The sequence below is a fragment of the Sorex araneus genome, chromosome 1 (genome assembly GCF_027595985.1).
Source record: "Sorex araneus isolate mSorAra2 chromosome 1, mSorAra2.pri, whole genome shotgun sequence".
In the NCBI taxonomy this organism is placed as follows: Eukaryota; Metazoa; Chordata; class Mammalia; order Eulipotyphla; family Soricidae; genus Sorex; species Sorex araneus.
Window position 1 is genome coordinate 178,437,750 of NC_073302.1, and position 15,370 is coordinate 178,453,119.

General features: G+C 39.6%; 1 protein-coding gene across 1 annotated transcript in view; it reads right to left on the reverse strand.

The window, feature by feature from the left end:
• FER (FER tyrosine kinase) overlaps positions 1–15,370 on the reverse strand; it is a 445,847-nt gene that overhangs the window by 157,692 nt on the left and 272,785 nt on the right. The window contains exon 15 of the mRNA XM_055144946.1: positions 5,421–5,536. Coding sequence (XP_055000921.1) covers positions 5,421–5,536 — 116 coding nt within the window. The remainder of the gene's footprint in view (positions 1–5,420; positions 5,537–15,370) is intronic.

The window sequence follows — 15,370 nt, forward strand, 5'->3', positions numbered from 1 at the left end:
GATTACCCAGAGGGATCCAAATATGAGTGAAATATTTTAGATGTCTAATTCAAATGTCTGACTACCTGAAAAAATTTATTCAATATGATCCTAATGATATTATTCTATATTATCTATATTATTTTATATTATCCCAGAAGGGAACATAAATATGAGGCCCCCCCACCATAATCATGCCACAGGAGTCTGTGCCAGGCTGTTTTCACTCAGGGTGTCCCAGAGGGGGTGGGTGAGAGCCCTCCCCACCCCAAGGAACCCAGCCTGGCAGCCGACCTCCACTACCCAACCGCTGCCTCGCTCCAGGCTACTTTCCACATGCCAGTCCTCACATATTAGTGAACATATTCCTGGACCATGTGGCTGCAAAGTGGCTGTGTGGACAAATCATCATAGAGGGAAATAAACTGATAGCATAGCCAGTAGGCCATCTGCCTTGCATGTGGCCAACCTGGGTTCGATTCTTCCTTCCCTCTCAGAGAGCCCAGCAAGCTACCCAGAGTATCTCGCCTGCATGGCAGAGCCTGGCAAGCTTCCTATGGTGTATTCTATATGCCAAAACCAGTAACAAGTCTCAAAATGCAGACATTACTGGTGCCCACTTGAGCAAATCAATGAACAACGTGATGACAGTGCTACAGTGCTACCTCTTGGAAAGCCCAGCAAGCTACCGAGAGTATCCCACCCACATGGGGAGCCTGGCAAGCTCCCCGTGGTGTATTCGATATACCAAAAACAGAAACAATAACAAGTCTCATTCCCCTAACCCTGAAAGAAGCCTCCAATCATTGGGAAAGACGAGTAAGGAGAGGCTGCTAAAATCTCAGGGCTGGGATGAATAGAGATGTTTCTGGTGCCTGCTTGAGTACATTGATGAACAGCGATACAGTAATATCCTAACGACAGTTAAAATTTCACTCATATTGAAAACAAATTGTAGCTTTTCCCTCTATTTTTATAGTTAAACAATAACTTTACTTGACGATAAAACATTTATATGATTTTGGAGCTGGAGCAATAGCACAGCGGGTAGGGCGTTTGCCTTGCATGCGGTCAACCCGGGTTCGATTCCCAGCATCCCATATGGTCCCCTGAGCACCGCTAGGGTTAATTCCTGAGTGCAGAGCCAGGAGTGAACCCTGTGCATCGCTGGGTGTGACCCAAAAAAAAGCAAAAAAAATTTATATGATTTGTATATATACTAAAGTAAAAAGACTTTAAGAAAAATTAGATTCAGAAAAAAATAATTTATAAATAAGAACAGAAAGAATTCAGAGATAAGAGAAAATAATATGTTAGTGGGTAAGCTTGCCGGGGGCTAGAGAGATAGTACAGTATGTAGAGTGCTTGCCTTGCACACAGTCAACCCTGGCTCAACCCCCCACACCCCATAGTATCCACCGGATCAAGTACCAAGTACCACCGGAAATAATCCCTAAGAACAGTTAGGAGTAAGCCCCAACTAGCCCTAATGCTCACCAGGGGTACTGGTCTATAAGTTTCTTTTAGAGTGATGTCTCTGCTTTTGGTATCAGGGTACAACTATTGGCATCTGAGGAATTGGGAGGATTCCTGATTTTTTAATATGAAAAAGTGTTCATCATTATTTATTATTAGAGAAATACAAATCAAAACAATATAAAATATTTTATACCAGAGAGAATGGCACATATCAAAAAGACTGAACAATCATTGTACTCATTATACTTTTTTTCTGTGTTGGATCTGTCTGGTTTCCATCAGTTTACTGAACAGACTCACCAAGATTATTCTAAAGTAATCATCTGAGAAGTTATAGTAGGGTGTGTACTGGGAGACCTTCCAGGATAACCTTCACCCACTACTACTGATAGACTCTTAGACCTCTTTCCTGTGCTTACCTTGAAATCAGGATTATGAATCAGAATTTGGTTTTGGCCTGAAGAGTAATTAAAGGTTGATGTTCATCAAATTCACCTGGAGCCCATACTATGATTATGTTGCCCACAGGAAATGCTGTGCCTATGCAGTCTGAGTCTGCACTGACTCACTGTAAACACACTTCCCAGTGACTCTTTCTGGCCTGACTGCTTTGGTCATTACGTTTGGGTCTCAGTATCCTCACCCTCCCTTTTTCCTTTTTTCCTCCAAAGCAATTCATTCTGCAACTAGGTAGATGTTTGCTCTAAGATGGGATTTTGGGGGATAGTTTTAACCTTTGTCTTTGCCTGACGCTTCTGTGAGGCCAGAATGCTACTCCTGAAGAGCTGGCAGGAATAGGCTCTGTGCCTGTAAGCAATGGCATACTCAGCCACGTCTGCCTGCGTGCGTCTCCTGGGCTGTGGACACAGTCCTGTCTGCATCTTGTGAGTAGACAGCCACAGATCTGACTTCACGCACTGTGTCACCAGGTCAAATGTTGCCTGGCCACCTGTCCCACAGCCCTGCGTGGATTCTCTGACTTTTCACCACCTATACCCACATGCTGGGTTAGATTACTGTGTATTAGCTGCTTGTCTGTGCAGACTCCCTCCATGCTCTCAGCTGATCCCCGAGATGTTCTTCCTCTGCAGGGTCATTCAGAGAGTCCTTTGATTGTTAGCTTTGTTGCATTTTCCTGGCACACTTCACAGAGCACCCTTCATCATACTGGTCCCACCTCCTTCATTTTATCTCACTTACATTCTTTTCCTATACTCCAAAACGTTATTTCTTTGGTTGAAAACTGTGAGTAAAAAAATTCAACACAACACGGCTGGAGAGATGTTACAAGATTAAGACAGACTCTGTTTGGATATTTCGCACTTAAAAATCCCGAGTGTTGATGGGCGTGATCCCTGAGCACAAGCCAGGAGTAGTCTGTGAGCAAACCACCCAGAAAGAGAATATCCAAAAGATACACTGTACTATCTATTAAGATGTACTTCGGAATTTACATGTTGTTTTTGAATTTATACTTTGGGTAAATTCAAATTTAATTTACATGTTGAATTTACAATTTTGTTTTTGCCATAGCACAGTGGGTAGGGCATTTGCCTTACATGGCCGACCTGGGTTCGATTCCTTCGTCCCTCTGGAGAGCCTAGCAAGCTACTGCGAGTATCGCACCCGCATGGCATAGCCTGGCAAGCTCCCCGTGGTGTACTGGATATGCCAAAAACAGTAACAAGAAGTCGCACAATGGAGATGTTACTGGTGCCCACTCAAGCAAATTGATGAACAACTGGGAGGACAGTGCTACAGTGCTACATTAATTTCTTAAAAAATAAAATTAAACTATACAGCAAAAATCAACCACAAATTAAAAAGCAAGAATAATAAAATTTTATGGAAATTATATTAGCCATAACATGGTACCTTAAGAATATCTACAACAGCTATAACAAATGAAACAATCAATTTCTTTTTCTTTTTGATTATTGGGCCACAACCAGCAGTGCTCAGGTTTATGGCAGGTTCTGGGAATTGCGTCCAGAAGGCTTGGGGGACAAGATGAAGCACCATGGTTTGAAATGAGGTTTAATGGGGCTGGAGTGGTAGCACAGTGGGTAAGGTGTTTGCCTTGCACACGGCCGACCTGGGTTCGATTCCCAGCGTCCCATATGTTCCCCCGAGCACCACCAGGGGTAATTCCTGAGTGCAGAACCAGGAGTAACCCCTTTGCATTGCTGGGTGTGACCCAAAAAGCAAAAAAAAAAAAAAAAAAAGAAAAGAAAAAGAAATGAGATTTAAGGCAAATACCTTAACCCCTGTACTATCTCTCCACCCTAAAAACTATGAGTTTTAATTGAGACAGCATGCCTACCTGTACATTTTTTTAATGGAAGTTTTTTTGAATTGCCAATAATATCTGGAGAAAAGTTGATAACCTTCTTTTCTTTTCTTTTTGTAGGACAAGGTTTCCTAAGCAGTGTTAGTGGGTTAAGCCCAAGATGGGTTCAATGCTTATGTTGACTATCAGGGCCATGCTCAGGAGTACTCGGGGACATGTAATCACTATCACACTATCACTATCATCTCATTGATTGTCGATATGCTTGAGCAGGCCCAGTAACGTCTCCATTTGTTCTAGACCTGAGATTTCAGCAGCCTCTCCTTACTCGTCCTTCCCAATAGTGCCACATTAGAGGCTCTTTCAGGGTCAGGGAAATGAGATCCATCACTGTTACTGTATTTGGCATATGAATATGCCACGGGGAGCTTGTAATATTGGGAATAAAACTCCTGACCCCCTCTGTGCAAAGCTTGGCCTCTAAATTTTTGAGCAGCCACTATAGCCCTCTATAGACTTTAACAGATGTACCCAACTAGTTTAGTACGTTGTGATCTATATCCAATCATGAAGATGAAGAATGGATAAATGTACATCAAAATGTTCTATGGCAGAGGATTTGGTTCTATCATTGGCACATCCTCTGTTCTCCCACGACACTTAGTGGAAATTTAAATTTTGTACACTATGTCATAATCAGGGCTGGAGTGATAGCACAGATGGTAGGTCATTTGCCTTGCATGCAGCCAACCCGGGTTCGATTCCTCTGCCCTCTCGCAGAGCCTGGCAAGCTACTGAGAGTATCTCACCTGCACAGTAGAGCCTGGCAAGCTACCTATGGTGTATTCAATATGCCAAAAACAGTAACAACCAGTCTCACAATGGAGACGTTACTGGTTCCTGCTCAAGCAAATCAATGAGCAATGGGATGACAGTGACAGTGACAGTGTGTCATAATCATAAATGAGACTGCATTAGCACCATTTTCCTTCCTTCATTCTATGTCATTATCTATAGATCCATATATCCAGCTACTCAGTCAGACAGCCAGGCCTCCCATTCATATATCCTTATTCACTTATTCACTTTGTCCAGTAACTGTTCAAATATTTTGTTTTTGTTGTATATACTTGAGTTTACAACTTACACAACAGTTTTAACTATATGCAATGAAGGATAGTAGTCTAGAATATTAAATTTTAGGTAATAATAGAAAATAAGACAATTACTCAAAGAAATTAATTAGAAACAAAATAATATGCACATTATGAACAAATGCCAGATAAATGAGTTGAATTGGAATTATGAAGTTCTCAGAAAAGAAAGCTAACAGTTACAAGAATACAATCAAGTAAGAATAACTATAGGTTAAATGTAACAATATCTAACAAAGACGTATAATTGTAAAAATAATGTGTTAAGATATAGACTTTAAATGTGCAACACATTAATGTTTGTATTATATACAATCACATCACTTTAAATATATTTATATATGTTACATGTGTGATAAAAGCAGTAATATGAAAATATTGTTTAAGAACTGACTAAAAACTTGCTTATTACTATTAAGTATCTGGCAATTTTATTATTATTGTTTAGCTAAATTTCAAGCATACATTTTAATGTTCAGGTTATTAATACATATTTTACATTACTTTAGAGAACTCACTTGGCTTCTTGTAGGAATTTTATTTTCAGTTCCTGAGGAAGATCTTCCTTACACGTTTTAACAGCAACAGCAGTTTTATCCTTTAATATGCCCTTATAGACCTCTCCAAAATTGCCCTGAAAATACAAATATATTAATTAGGATATGAAGCAGTTTTAGAAATGTACAAAAGAGACAAGAAAAGCATGCAATGGTGTATTTTGAGTTAATCAAAGCCTTTACTTAAAATACTAAGTAAAAATAAAGCTGAAAATAGAGCTCTTCCATCCACCCTCCTTTTTCAGAATAAAAACAGGATAAAGGAAGAAATTGAAATAGCTACTATGAGAAGTACAGGGTTCCCCTGCATTCTAAACCTAGACCACTACAATTGAGCTTAATTTGGTAGGTGATTTTTAGAGTCTGGAAAAGTGCAAATTTTTCTTTTCTTTCCTTTTTGCATGTTGGGTCACACCAGGCAAAACTCAGGGGTTACTCCTGACTCTGCACTCAGGAATTACTCCTAGCAGTGCTCCAGGGACCATATGGGATGCCAGGGATCCAACCCACGTCTGCCGCATGCAAGGCAAACCCCAACCTGCTGTACTATAGCTTCCACCCCACTTTTTTTCATATAGAGTAATGCTAACGGTATCCAAAAATACCATCACACCATACCAAATAATTATGATTTAATTTCAGATAATCAGGTAAAACCTATATGTAAATGCCATTTAACACAGTTCCCTTTATCTCATAAGATCTAAATTATTTTTTAGTAAAAGTAGCAAACTTTAATATTTAAAATTGTAATGATTCTCTGATGTGACTGCTGGTAGTGATTCACAAAACCATATGACTTGGAAAAGAAGATGAGACTAAAAGAACCAGAGGAGAGAGAACAAAAATAAGGCAGATGAAGAATCATCAATATTCATTATTGTAGGTTGTCAATCTTTAACGCTTTATGCAAACACCACAGTCAACAGTGGGGAAAAAAAAATCACAGTTATACCCAAGTTTCCCAAATAAATGACCTTCCTAACCATTTTTTTATGAGTAGAGATATTTTGCCATTTTTTTTAAAGTTTAAAGTCACTTTAGTTTCATTTTATCATAATGAAATGATGCACTACTGCACAAAATTAACAAAACTACTGCAAAATTAACAAAACGAATGCAATTGATAGTATTGCCTTCATAGTTTTCAAGTATTATATAAAATTGCTAAGCAGGAATTAGTTGCACAGCCAAACACATGGCACAGGTAGATCACAGGTATGTGTCAGGTTCTGCATTTGATCACTGCCAGTGCCGCCAGGTGCAACCTCAAAGCAGCAGAGGCCAAGATGCACAGCAGCGCAGGCAGCACCCTCACAACAGCACAGAGCAAGCGAACCAGGAGCCTGCTGCTTGCTGGGCGCTGTGTTCCCTAGATCAGGGAAACTCCCTTTTTATCTCGATTTTTCATTGACTTATCATTTGTTCACAGTATTATGGAATTTAAGAGTTTAACACCACAAATTTATTTGTGTGTGATTCTGACTAGTCCTTACCACCAATTTCAGTGCCGTGTCCCATCTTCAACTGTACTTCTGGGAACCACTAAAATTTTCAGTGTGCAGGAGTTACATCTATTGTTTCTTGCCGGTTAGTTTCCTCTAATAACTGATATTCTACATATGAGTGAAACCATTTGAGAACTAATTCTTTGGCTTTTTTATTTCACTCAACACAAACACCTCAATTTGCTAATTTTGTTCCAAAGAAAAATATTTCATATTTTAAATATCAGAGTATATTCCATTAAGTATCTATACCAGAACTACATTAAGCGGTTACCTACAGATGAGCATTTATGTTGATTCTATGTTTTGGCTAAGATCTATATAACTCTAAATTAATAGTTAAGTTATATACATTTTATATGCTGCTAATAAATGTATCTTAAATGTAAAATGTTAAGTATAAATCTTTTCTTAATTTACTTACTACTGAGTACCATATTTAAATATAAAAGAATGATTATTATAAATCCAATGTTGAATTTAAATACTTATCTTGAAACGATGCTCATTCTTTTGTGGAAAATACTGACTTCCCAACATAAAACAAATAGGTTAAAAAAAAGGAAATTTGGAGCTTTATATACTTCCTCTTTGTTATTACCAAGTTTTTCATACAAAATTGTCACAACTTTTATTATATGAAGACAAAGAGAAGACGTTAATATACATGAACACTGGGCATGATTATGTCATGACTCTGGTGTATTTATAATTTAACTTACCTGAAAACAGTCTACCCAATAGAAGAGTTTTGTTTGTGAGTGTGTCTTGGCGTGGGGCGGGGGAGGAGGGGCACTTGGCTGTGCTTACTAATAGCATTCCTTTGGGATCACTCTGGATATGTGGTGCCTGGGATTAAACTCGTTTTCTCAGTCCCCATAGAAGACCATGGTTCCTGGTTAATCCTTATCTCACTCTCACTACTTCTCCTTTAGACTCTGGTTTTATTCAGTCTCTTATTTTCAACCTTTTCCATCCCTACTCCCAATATGCTTTCAGGAATTATTTCATAATTGGCCATAAGAAAGATTTTATCTACAATTTATTATTCAGTTATTCTCTTCACTTTTTTCTTCTATGAGAAAACGGCTCAGCTCTGAGAACACTCAAATGGTGGCCAATTTCCTTTTAATAGGCAATGATGTACCTACTCCAATCTTTTCAATGCCTTTCACACTGCATTAAGATATCCTAGTAGCACCCTGTCACTGCTCTCAAATAGGTTTTGTTTCTACATTCCTAAAACTCCCCGATTTTTTGATGACTACATACCCCATCTCCTTAATGTGGCTACAGCTACTGAGTTTGAAAGTATCATTCTTTGTCTATTGATTATCTGAGCTGTGGGGTCACTGTGTCCAGTATTATTGCTGTCAAAAATTTGCAATTTCAATAGATATTTAAATATTTTTTCAATATTTCAGACTTTTACTTCTTTCCCCATAATTTCAGGACCATGCCTTTATTTCTCTTTTGGGGGAAGGGGCTTGCAAGCAGTGTGCACATCCACACCTGGTGACAGTCCAGCTGGGCAATGTGCAGTGTGAGGACCCAGTGGTCAAGGCCACCAGAGCCACGTCTACAGTGCCCACGTGCCTTTAGAATGATCTGGCAGTTCTTGGAGTGGGATGGAGTTCTAGGGAACAAACTGGGGCATTGTTATGCCAGCTATGTATTCCAACCATCTGAGCGACCTCTCCAGACCTTTTAGGATCGTACCTTCAGCACTGTATTTGCCAATGATACTTTCCTTCCATAAGTTTCACTCACTCGAGCTTCTGCTGGCCCTCTAGTTTTCTAGTTTACTTACAGTATTAAACTCTTAAAAACCTTTCATCATAGAAAATGGCACCTATGGAACCCTGCAAATATCATCACATTCTACTGCCCTTCACACCCTTAAAATTCTACTTTTCGGGGCTGAAGTGATAGTATAGCAGGTAGGGTGTTTGCCTTGCACAAGGTGGACCCAGGTTTGATCCCCAGCATCTCATATGTTTCACAAAACACTGCAGGAGTAATTCCTGAATGCAAAGCCAGGAGTAATGCCTGTGCATCGCCAGGTGCGACCCAAAAATCGGGAAAAAAAAAAGGAAAAGAAAAGTCTATTTCTTTTTTTTTTTTTTAAATTTCCCCTACACTTTATTTATTTTTATTTAATTTATTTATTTTTAATTAGAGAATCACCGTGAGGGTACAGTTACAGATTTATACACTTTTGTGCTTATACTTCCCTCATACAAAGTTTGGGAACCCATCCCTTCACCAGTGCCCATTCTCCACCACCCGTAAACCCAGTGTCCCTCCCACCCTCCCCAATCCCATCTCCCCCCCACCCCACCCTGCCACTGTGGCAAGGCATTCCCTTCTGTTTTCTCTCTCTAATTAGCTGTTGTGGTTTGCAATAAAGGTGTTGAGTGGCCGCTGTGCTCAGTCTCTAGCCCTCATTCAGCCCGCAACTCCCTTCCCCCACATGGCCTTCGACTACAATGTAGTTGGTGATCACTTCTCTGAGTTGACCTTTCCCCGGAACGTGAGGCCAGCCTCGAAGCCATGGAGTCAACCTCCTGGTACTTATTTCTACAGTTCTTGGGTGTTAGTCTCCCACTCTGTTATTCTATATACCATAGATGAGTGCAATCTTTCTATGTCTGTCTCTCTCTTTCTGACTCATTTCACTCAGCATGAAACTTTTCATGCCCATCCACTTGACTACAAAATTCTTGACCTCCTAAGAAAAGTCTATTTCTTTATGAAGCTGATATGTGGACAAAAATTGCACAAGCAGTGACCATACATTCACAGCTTCTTTAAAGATCATAGTAAAGATGATCTTTAAAAAATTCATGCTCTTCTCAAAAAATTAGAAATTAAGCTCCTATTTGACCCAGCAATACCACTACTGGGAATATATCCCGGAGAAGTAAATAAGTATAGTCGAAATGACATCCGCACTTATATGTTCATTGCAGCACTGTTTACAATAGCCAGAATCTGGAAAAAAACCCGAGTGCCCGAAAACAGATGACTGTTTAAAGAAACTTTGGTACATCTACACAATGGAATACTATGCAGCTGTTAGAAGAGATGAAGTCATGTAAGTTGATCAACATGGAAAGTATCATGCTAAGTGAAATGAGTCAGAAAGAGAGAAAGATAGAAATAGAAAGATTGCGCTCATCTGTGGAATATAAAATAAGAGAATAGGAGACTAACACCCAACAATAGTAGAAATAAGTACCAGGAGGTTTGCTCCATGGCTTGGAAGCTGGCCTCACATACTGGGGGAAAAGGCAGCTCAGATAGAGAAGGGAACACCAAGTAAAATGTGGCTGGAGGACCCACTCGGGAAGGGAGATGCGTGCTGAATGTAGACTATAGATAGAACACGATGGCCATTCAATACCTATATTGCAAACCACAATACCCAAAAGGAGAGAGAAGAAAAGGGAATGCCCTGCCACAGAGGTGGGGTTTGTGTGGGGAGATGGGATTGGGGGGTGGGAGGGAAACTGGGTTCATGAGTGGTGGAGAATGGGCACTGGTGGAGGGATGGATTCTCAAACACTGTATGACAGGAACACAAGCACGGAAATGTCTAAATCTGTAACTGAACACTAATGGTGATTCACTAATTAAAAAAATAAATAAAAAATCATGCTAATCCTCTGCTAAATAGCATCTACCTGTTATCATTTCATGTGTAATAAAATAATCAAAGAATGGTATACAAGCCCCTAGATTAATTATATCCTCTCATAATACTCATTTCTTCCTGTTGTCAGGTTCCTCCTTGCTTACTAACTTACTGTAAAATTATTCCCTTCATTCTTTAGGACTGGAGCGATAGCACAGTAGGTAGGGTGTTGGCCTTGCATGCAACCAACCAGGCTTCGATTCCTCCATCCCTACAGAGAGCCCAGCAAGCTACCAGTGGCTTATTTGATATGCCAAAAATAGTAACACAATGGAGACGTTATTGGTGCCCCCTCAAGCAAATCAATGAACTAGGATGACAGTGTGACAGTGCTACAGTTCTTTAAATGGAATTTGCATTAGTTATTCCCTCTGCCTAAAATCTTATTCTTCACATGTCTATATGGTTAAATCCCTTCTCTAAATATTTTAGGAAATAACATATTAAAGAGTTTGCCCTATTAAAAACTTCAATGTTGACCAATCTACTTTCAAATTCCCTTTGTTTTCCACTGGACAAAAGGTACTAACATATACCTATTTATTACCTTTATTATAATATGTCTCCCCTGCTAAATGAAGTACAAGCTTAATAAGAGTAAGAGTATTTGCTTTGCTCACTTATTTGCCAGAGCACCTGGCATATAGTTCAACAAATATTTGAGGAATGAATAAAATATTTATTGAGTACCAAAGTCAACTGACTAAGACTAGAGAGTTGAATAAAATAGTTCCTGTTTAAACTTATATTACTATCAAATGATAAAGTCTGTAATTTTAGGAACTGCCACTTTTTTATTTTTGCTTTTCGGGTCATACCCAGCAATGCAAAGGGGTTACTCCTGGCTCTACATTCAGGAATTACTCCTGGCGGTGCTGGGGGACCATATGGGATGCTGGGAATCGAATCCGGGTCGGCCGTGTGCAAGGCAAACGCCTTACCCACTGTGCTATCACTCCAGCCCTTGGAACTGCCACTTTTTTTTCTTTTATTTTAATTCTCTTTTCTTCATGTATTCTCGAGAAACATACTAAAATATTTATTTAAATAAGCAGTGAAAAATATTGAAGGACAAGTCATTTTCTATAAAAAATAGCTGAAGTTAGGTACACAGTATCACTAAAGTATCACGTTATATTTAAATAACTAAATTTATTGAAACTAACACACATTGAGAAAATTATTCTTTAAAATAGTCTTACAAAGCAGTGAATAGGGTAAAATTTCTTCTGATATAATGTATTTATCATATTAACCTGAACATTAAAATAATACATATTTTTCTTTAGTTTAAAATACTTTATGTGAGTAGCAAAAATAGCTTATAAAAAACCCACGTCCTATTTTAGAAAGTGATTTAATTTTTCAATATACTTTCAATGATATTCTCATGATAATTTATTAAATTTGTCATAACTATTTGGTCTAATCACTACTGCTGAGGATCTAAAGTAGTGGAAAGAAGGATTTCTTTCCCCCTTTTGTGGGAGCAGTGTGTTTTGGTCATACCCAGGGTGTTCAGGTAATACTCTCGGATCTGTGCTCAGAGACAACTCTGTGTAGGGCTGGGGTCCATATGCTGTGCCAGGAATCGAGTAAGGTTCAGTTGTGTGAAAGGCAAGTGCCTTAACCCCTATGCTACCTCTCACCCCAGAGGAATTATTTTTTTTATTTTATTTATTTTGCTTTTTGGGTCACACCCGGCAATGCACAGGGGTTACTCCTGGCAGTGCTCAGGGACCATATGGGATGCTGGGAATCGAACCCGGGTAGGCCCCGTGCAAGGCAAATGCCCTGCCTGCTGTGCTATTGCTCCAGCCCGTGTCACAATACTCCACGGTTTCTCATGGCCATAATACTGACACTGTGTATTCACTAAAAATAAATTACAAGGGGGCCTCATGGCTCTCTCTCTCAGCCACCTGCGTTCGGTAGTCTCACGCCGCTTCCCCCATCCCTGGGAGGCTAATGGCAAAGGGCAGATGGAGAGGAACGAGGGCCAGGATGGTTGAAGTCAGTTGCAGTTTATTCCATTTCCATCTCCATTCTCCTCTGATTCTCCCTTTGCTTCTCCCTCACTCATGCTATTTCATTCTCTGTATGGAGCCCACTTCAATCTCCTTCTGGCCTTCTCCTTGTCCTTCTCCTTATGGATTTGGATTCCCCAGCCCACTCTTACAGCCTAGTAAATCCCAAAGCAGGAGGAACAGAGGTCATAATTACATGTAGGTGTGGTCCTACAATCAACAGAGGTAAAGTCCTTCCCTTAGGGGAAGCTTCTAGGACAGACACTCATTTAACAGGATGACCTGCCCAAGAGCGGAATCCCATGTGTGTGTTTCTCCTCTCCTTGTCCAACAATCATATAGGCATTCATAATAATAATTATTTTGTAAGGACAGAGTAAGAGATACATTAAGCTTATAGAATTGCTCTTCTGGGGTCTTCATGGTCTCAGACTACAGTGCTCAGGCCAGATTAGTCTTTCCTATCCCTAGTAGTGTCCTAATCTCATTGTTACTTTTTGGATCATGACAGTATTTGTCCATAACCACAATCTCAACTGATAGTTGAGTATCAAGGCGCTTTGGCCTGGCCCATTTCAATGCCAGGGTAGCCACCGCTTGTCCTGGGTCCATTCAGTCCCTTGTTAGGACGCTGATTTTGGGGTGCTAGGAACAAAGGGCAACTGAGGCTTAAGTCGAAGAAGCAGATCCCCCAGAGTTGCAGACTGTTTGGAGACAATTTACTCCCAAGTTACAAAAGCATAATATTAACTATCTGCCTTTGTCCATACAAAAAGGACATTGCTTTAAAGTAAACTATTCAAAAGATATAAGGAGAGGAGAAAGGCAATATTAACTTACAATACAAGTTCAGTGTCCTAAAAAGGATCTGACCTTACAAATTAACAGAGTCTGATTAGGAGAAAAGCTGATTAACTGGTTGGGGAAGAGAGCATAGAGAAGTTATGGATAAGTACAGAGGAATGAGAGTGACTCAGGAGCACTGTGATGGGTGTAACCCGATAAACCTAAGCTCCCTGTGCAAGAGAAAAGGACAAACCCATGTTATCCTACATGACATCACACCCATTACCAGTGTACCCATGTCCCTCCCCTCCCTCTCACCTGCAACCCCATCCTCAACTCAACTGTGGGTGTCAGTTCCCATTTATGGTGTTTTTGGATCTTTGTTGCTATCTTGCTGAGTTTCTCTAAGTCCCACTTATGAGAGAGATAATTCTGTCTCTGTCCCTTTACTTCTGACTGACTTCACTCAGCATGGTATACTCTAGTTTCACATATGCTGCTGTAATAGCCAAGATACAAAAATAACCCAAATGCTCAACTATAGATCAACTGGACTAGCCAGAGGATGTGTTACTGCTTAGGCCTTGCAGTCGGATGGCCAGCCATCCCAGTAGTTCCCAGGAGCCTCTGGGTCTGCACTTGGAAATTCTCAGAGTCTCAAGTAATGCTGGAAAACAAAACACATACAGTATCTAAAATATGGCTCTGAACTGAGTTTAATCTCGAACACTCCCTGATATGCTGAGTGCAATCCTGGTGGAACAGCTCTTTATAGTACGTTGTGCTACAATAAAGTGTGTAATCTCGAGTGTACCACACAAATGTCTCCAATCATAGGCACACGCCACCTCAAATGTGCATAAACAACTGAATCCATGTGTATACAAGCCTAGTCAGTGCAAAAGCAACAAATGGAAGGGCAGGGGAGTGGGAGGGGGAGAGGAGCATATAATCTTGAATCATGACTGCATTTAACTTGAGAATTTTTCCAACTCATCCACTACATAAATATTATTAACAGAAATGCCGTTCTAATCATAATTTAATGCTTCCACTTAAAAAATAATAATCATAAAAGCAGATTTCAACAGGGATATACTTTCTCTAACATGAATTAAAAATTGAGTCAATCTACAATTTTACACTCAAATTTAAAAATAATGAATTATTATTTATACCTATTAAAATGCTAAGCCATAAGTATAAAACTAATCACTCAAAATATGTGAGCGATGCTTTTCTCCAAATATCTGGACTGTATACTACTGTATACATTTAATTATAAATCTAAACTACACTCAAAGTTCATATGCAAATATCCGTAATCACTGATAATAAAGCTCTTATTTATCAGATATCCACTATAAATAAACAATTACTAATAAATTTATAAAAGTTCATTTGGCTAATCATTAAATGCCTTCCATTACTGTTATATATATTATACATTCATACACCTGTGGGTTGAAAGAAAATTCCAAATAGATATGAAGAAAAGTACTTTCTTTTTGGGAGGTGGTCTCCCCAAAGGTGCTCAGGCAGCACAGAGGCCACTCCCAGTGACACTGAACTTGGTTGTTTGGGCCGGGCTCTGGAATGCCATATGACTTGGCCCAGCATTTCTTGGAGACACCAGGGCCACACAGAGAAATGCTCAAAATCCACCAGAGCTACACCTGAAAGTGCCCAGGGGACCATACAGTGCCAGGGGATGAACTCGAGAGTGTGGGACAAGCACTCCAGTTCTTTGAGCTACCTTCCAGGTATAAGCAAAGTACTTTGATTTTATATGTCTGCCCTCTCTGACCACTAGTAGAGCTATCTACAAAATGAAAATATTAAAACATGTGTTTTGGCAACCTAAACGCTCTCAGGGCAATGTTGCTGTTACAG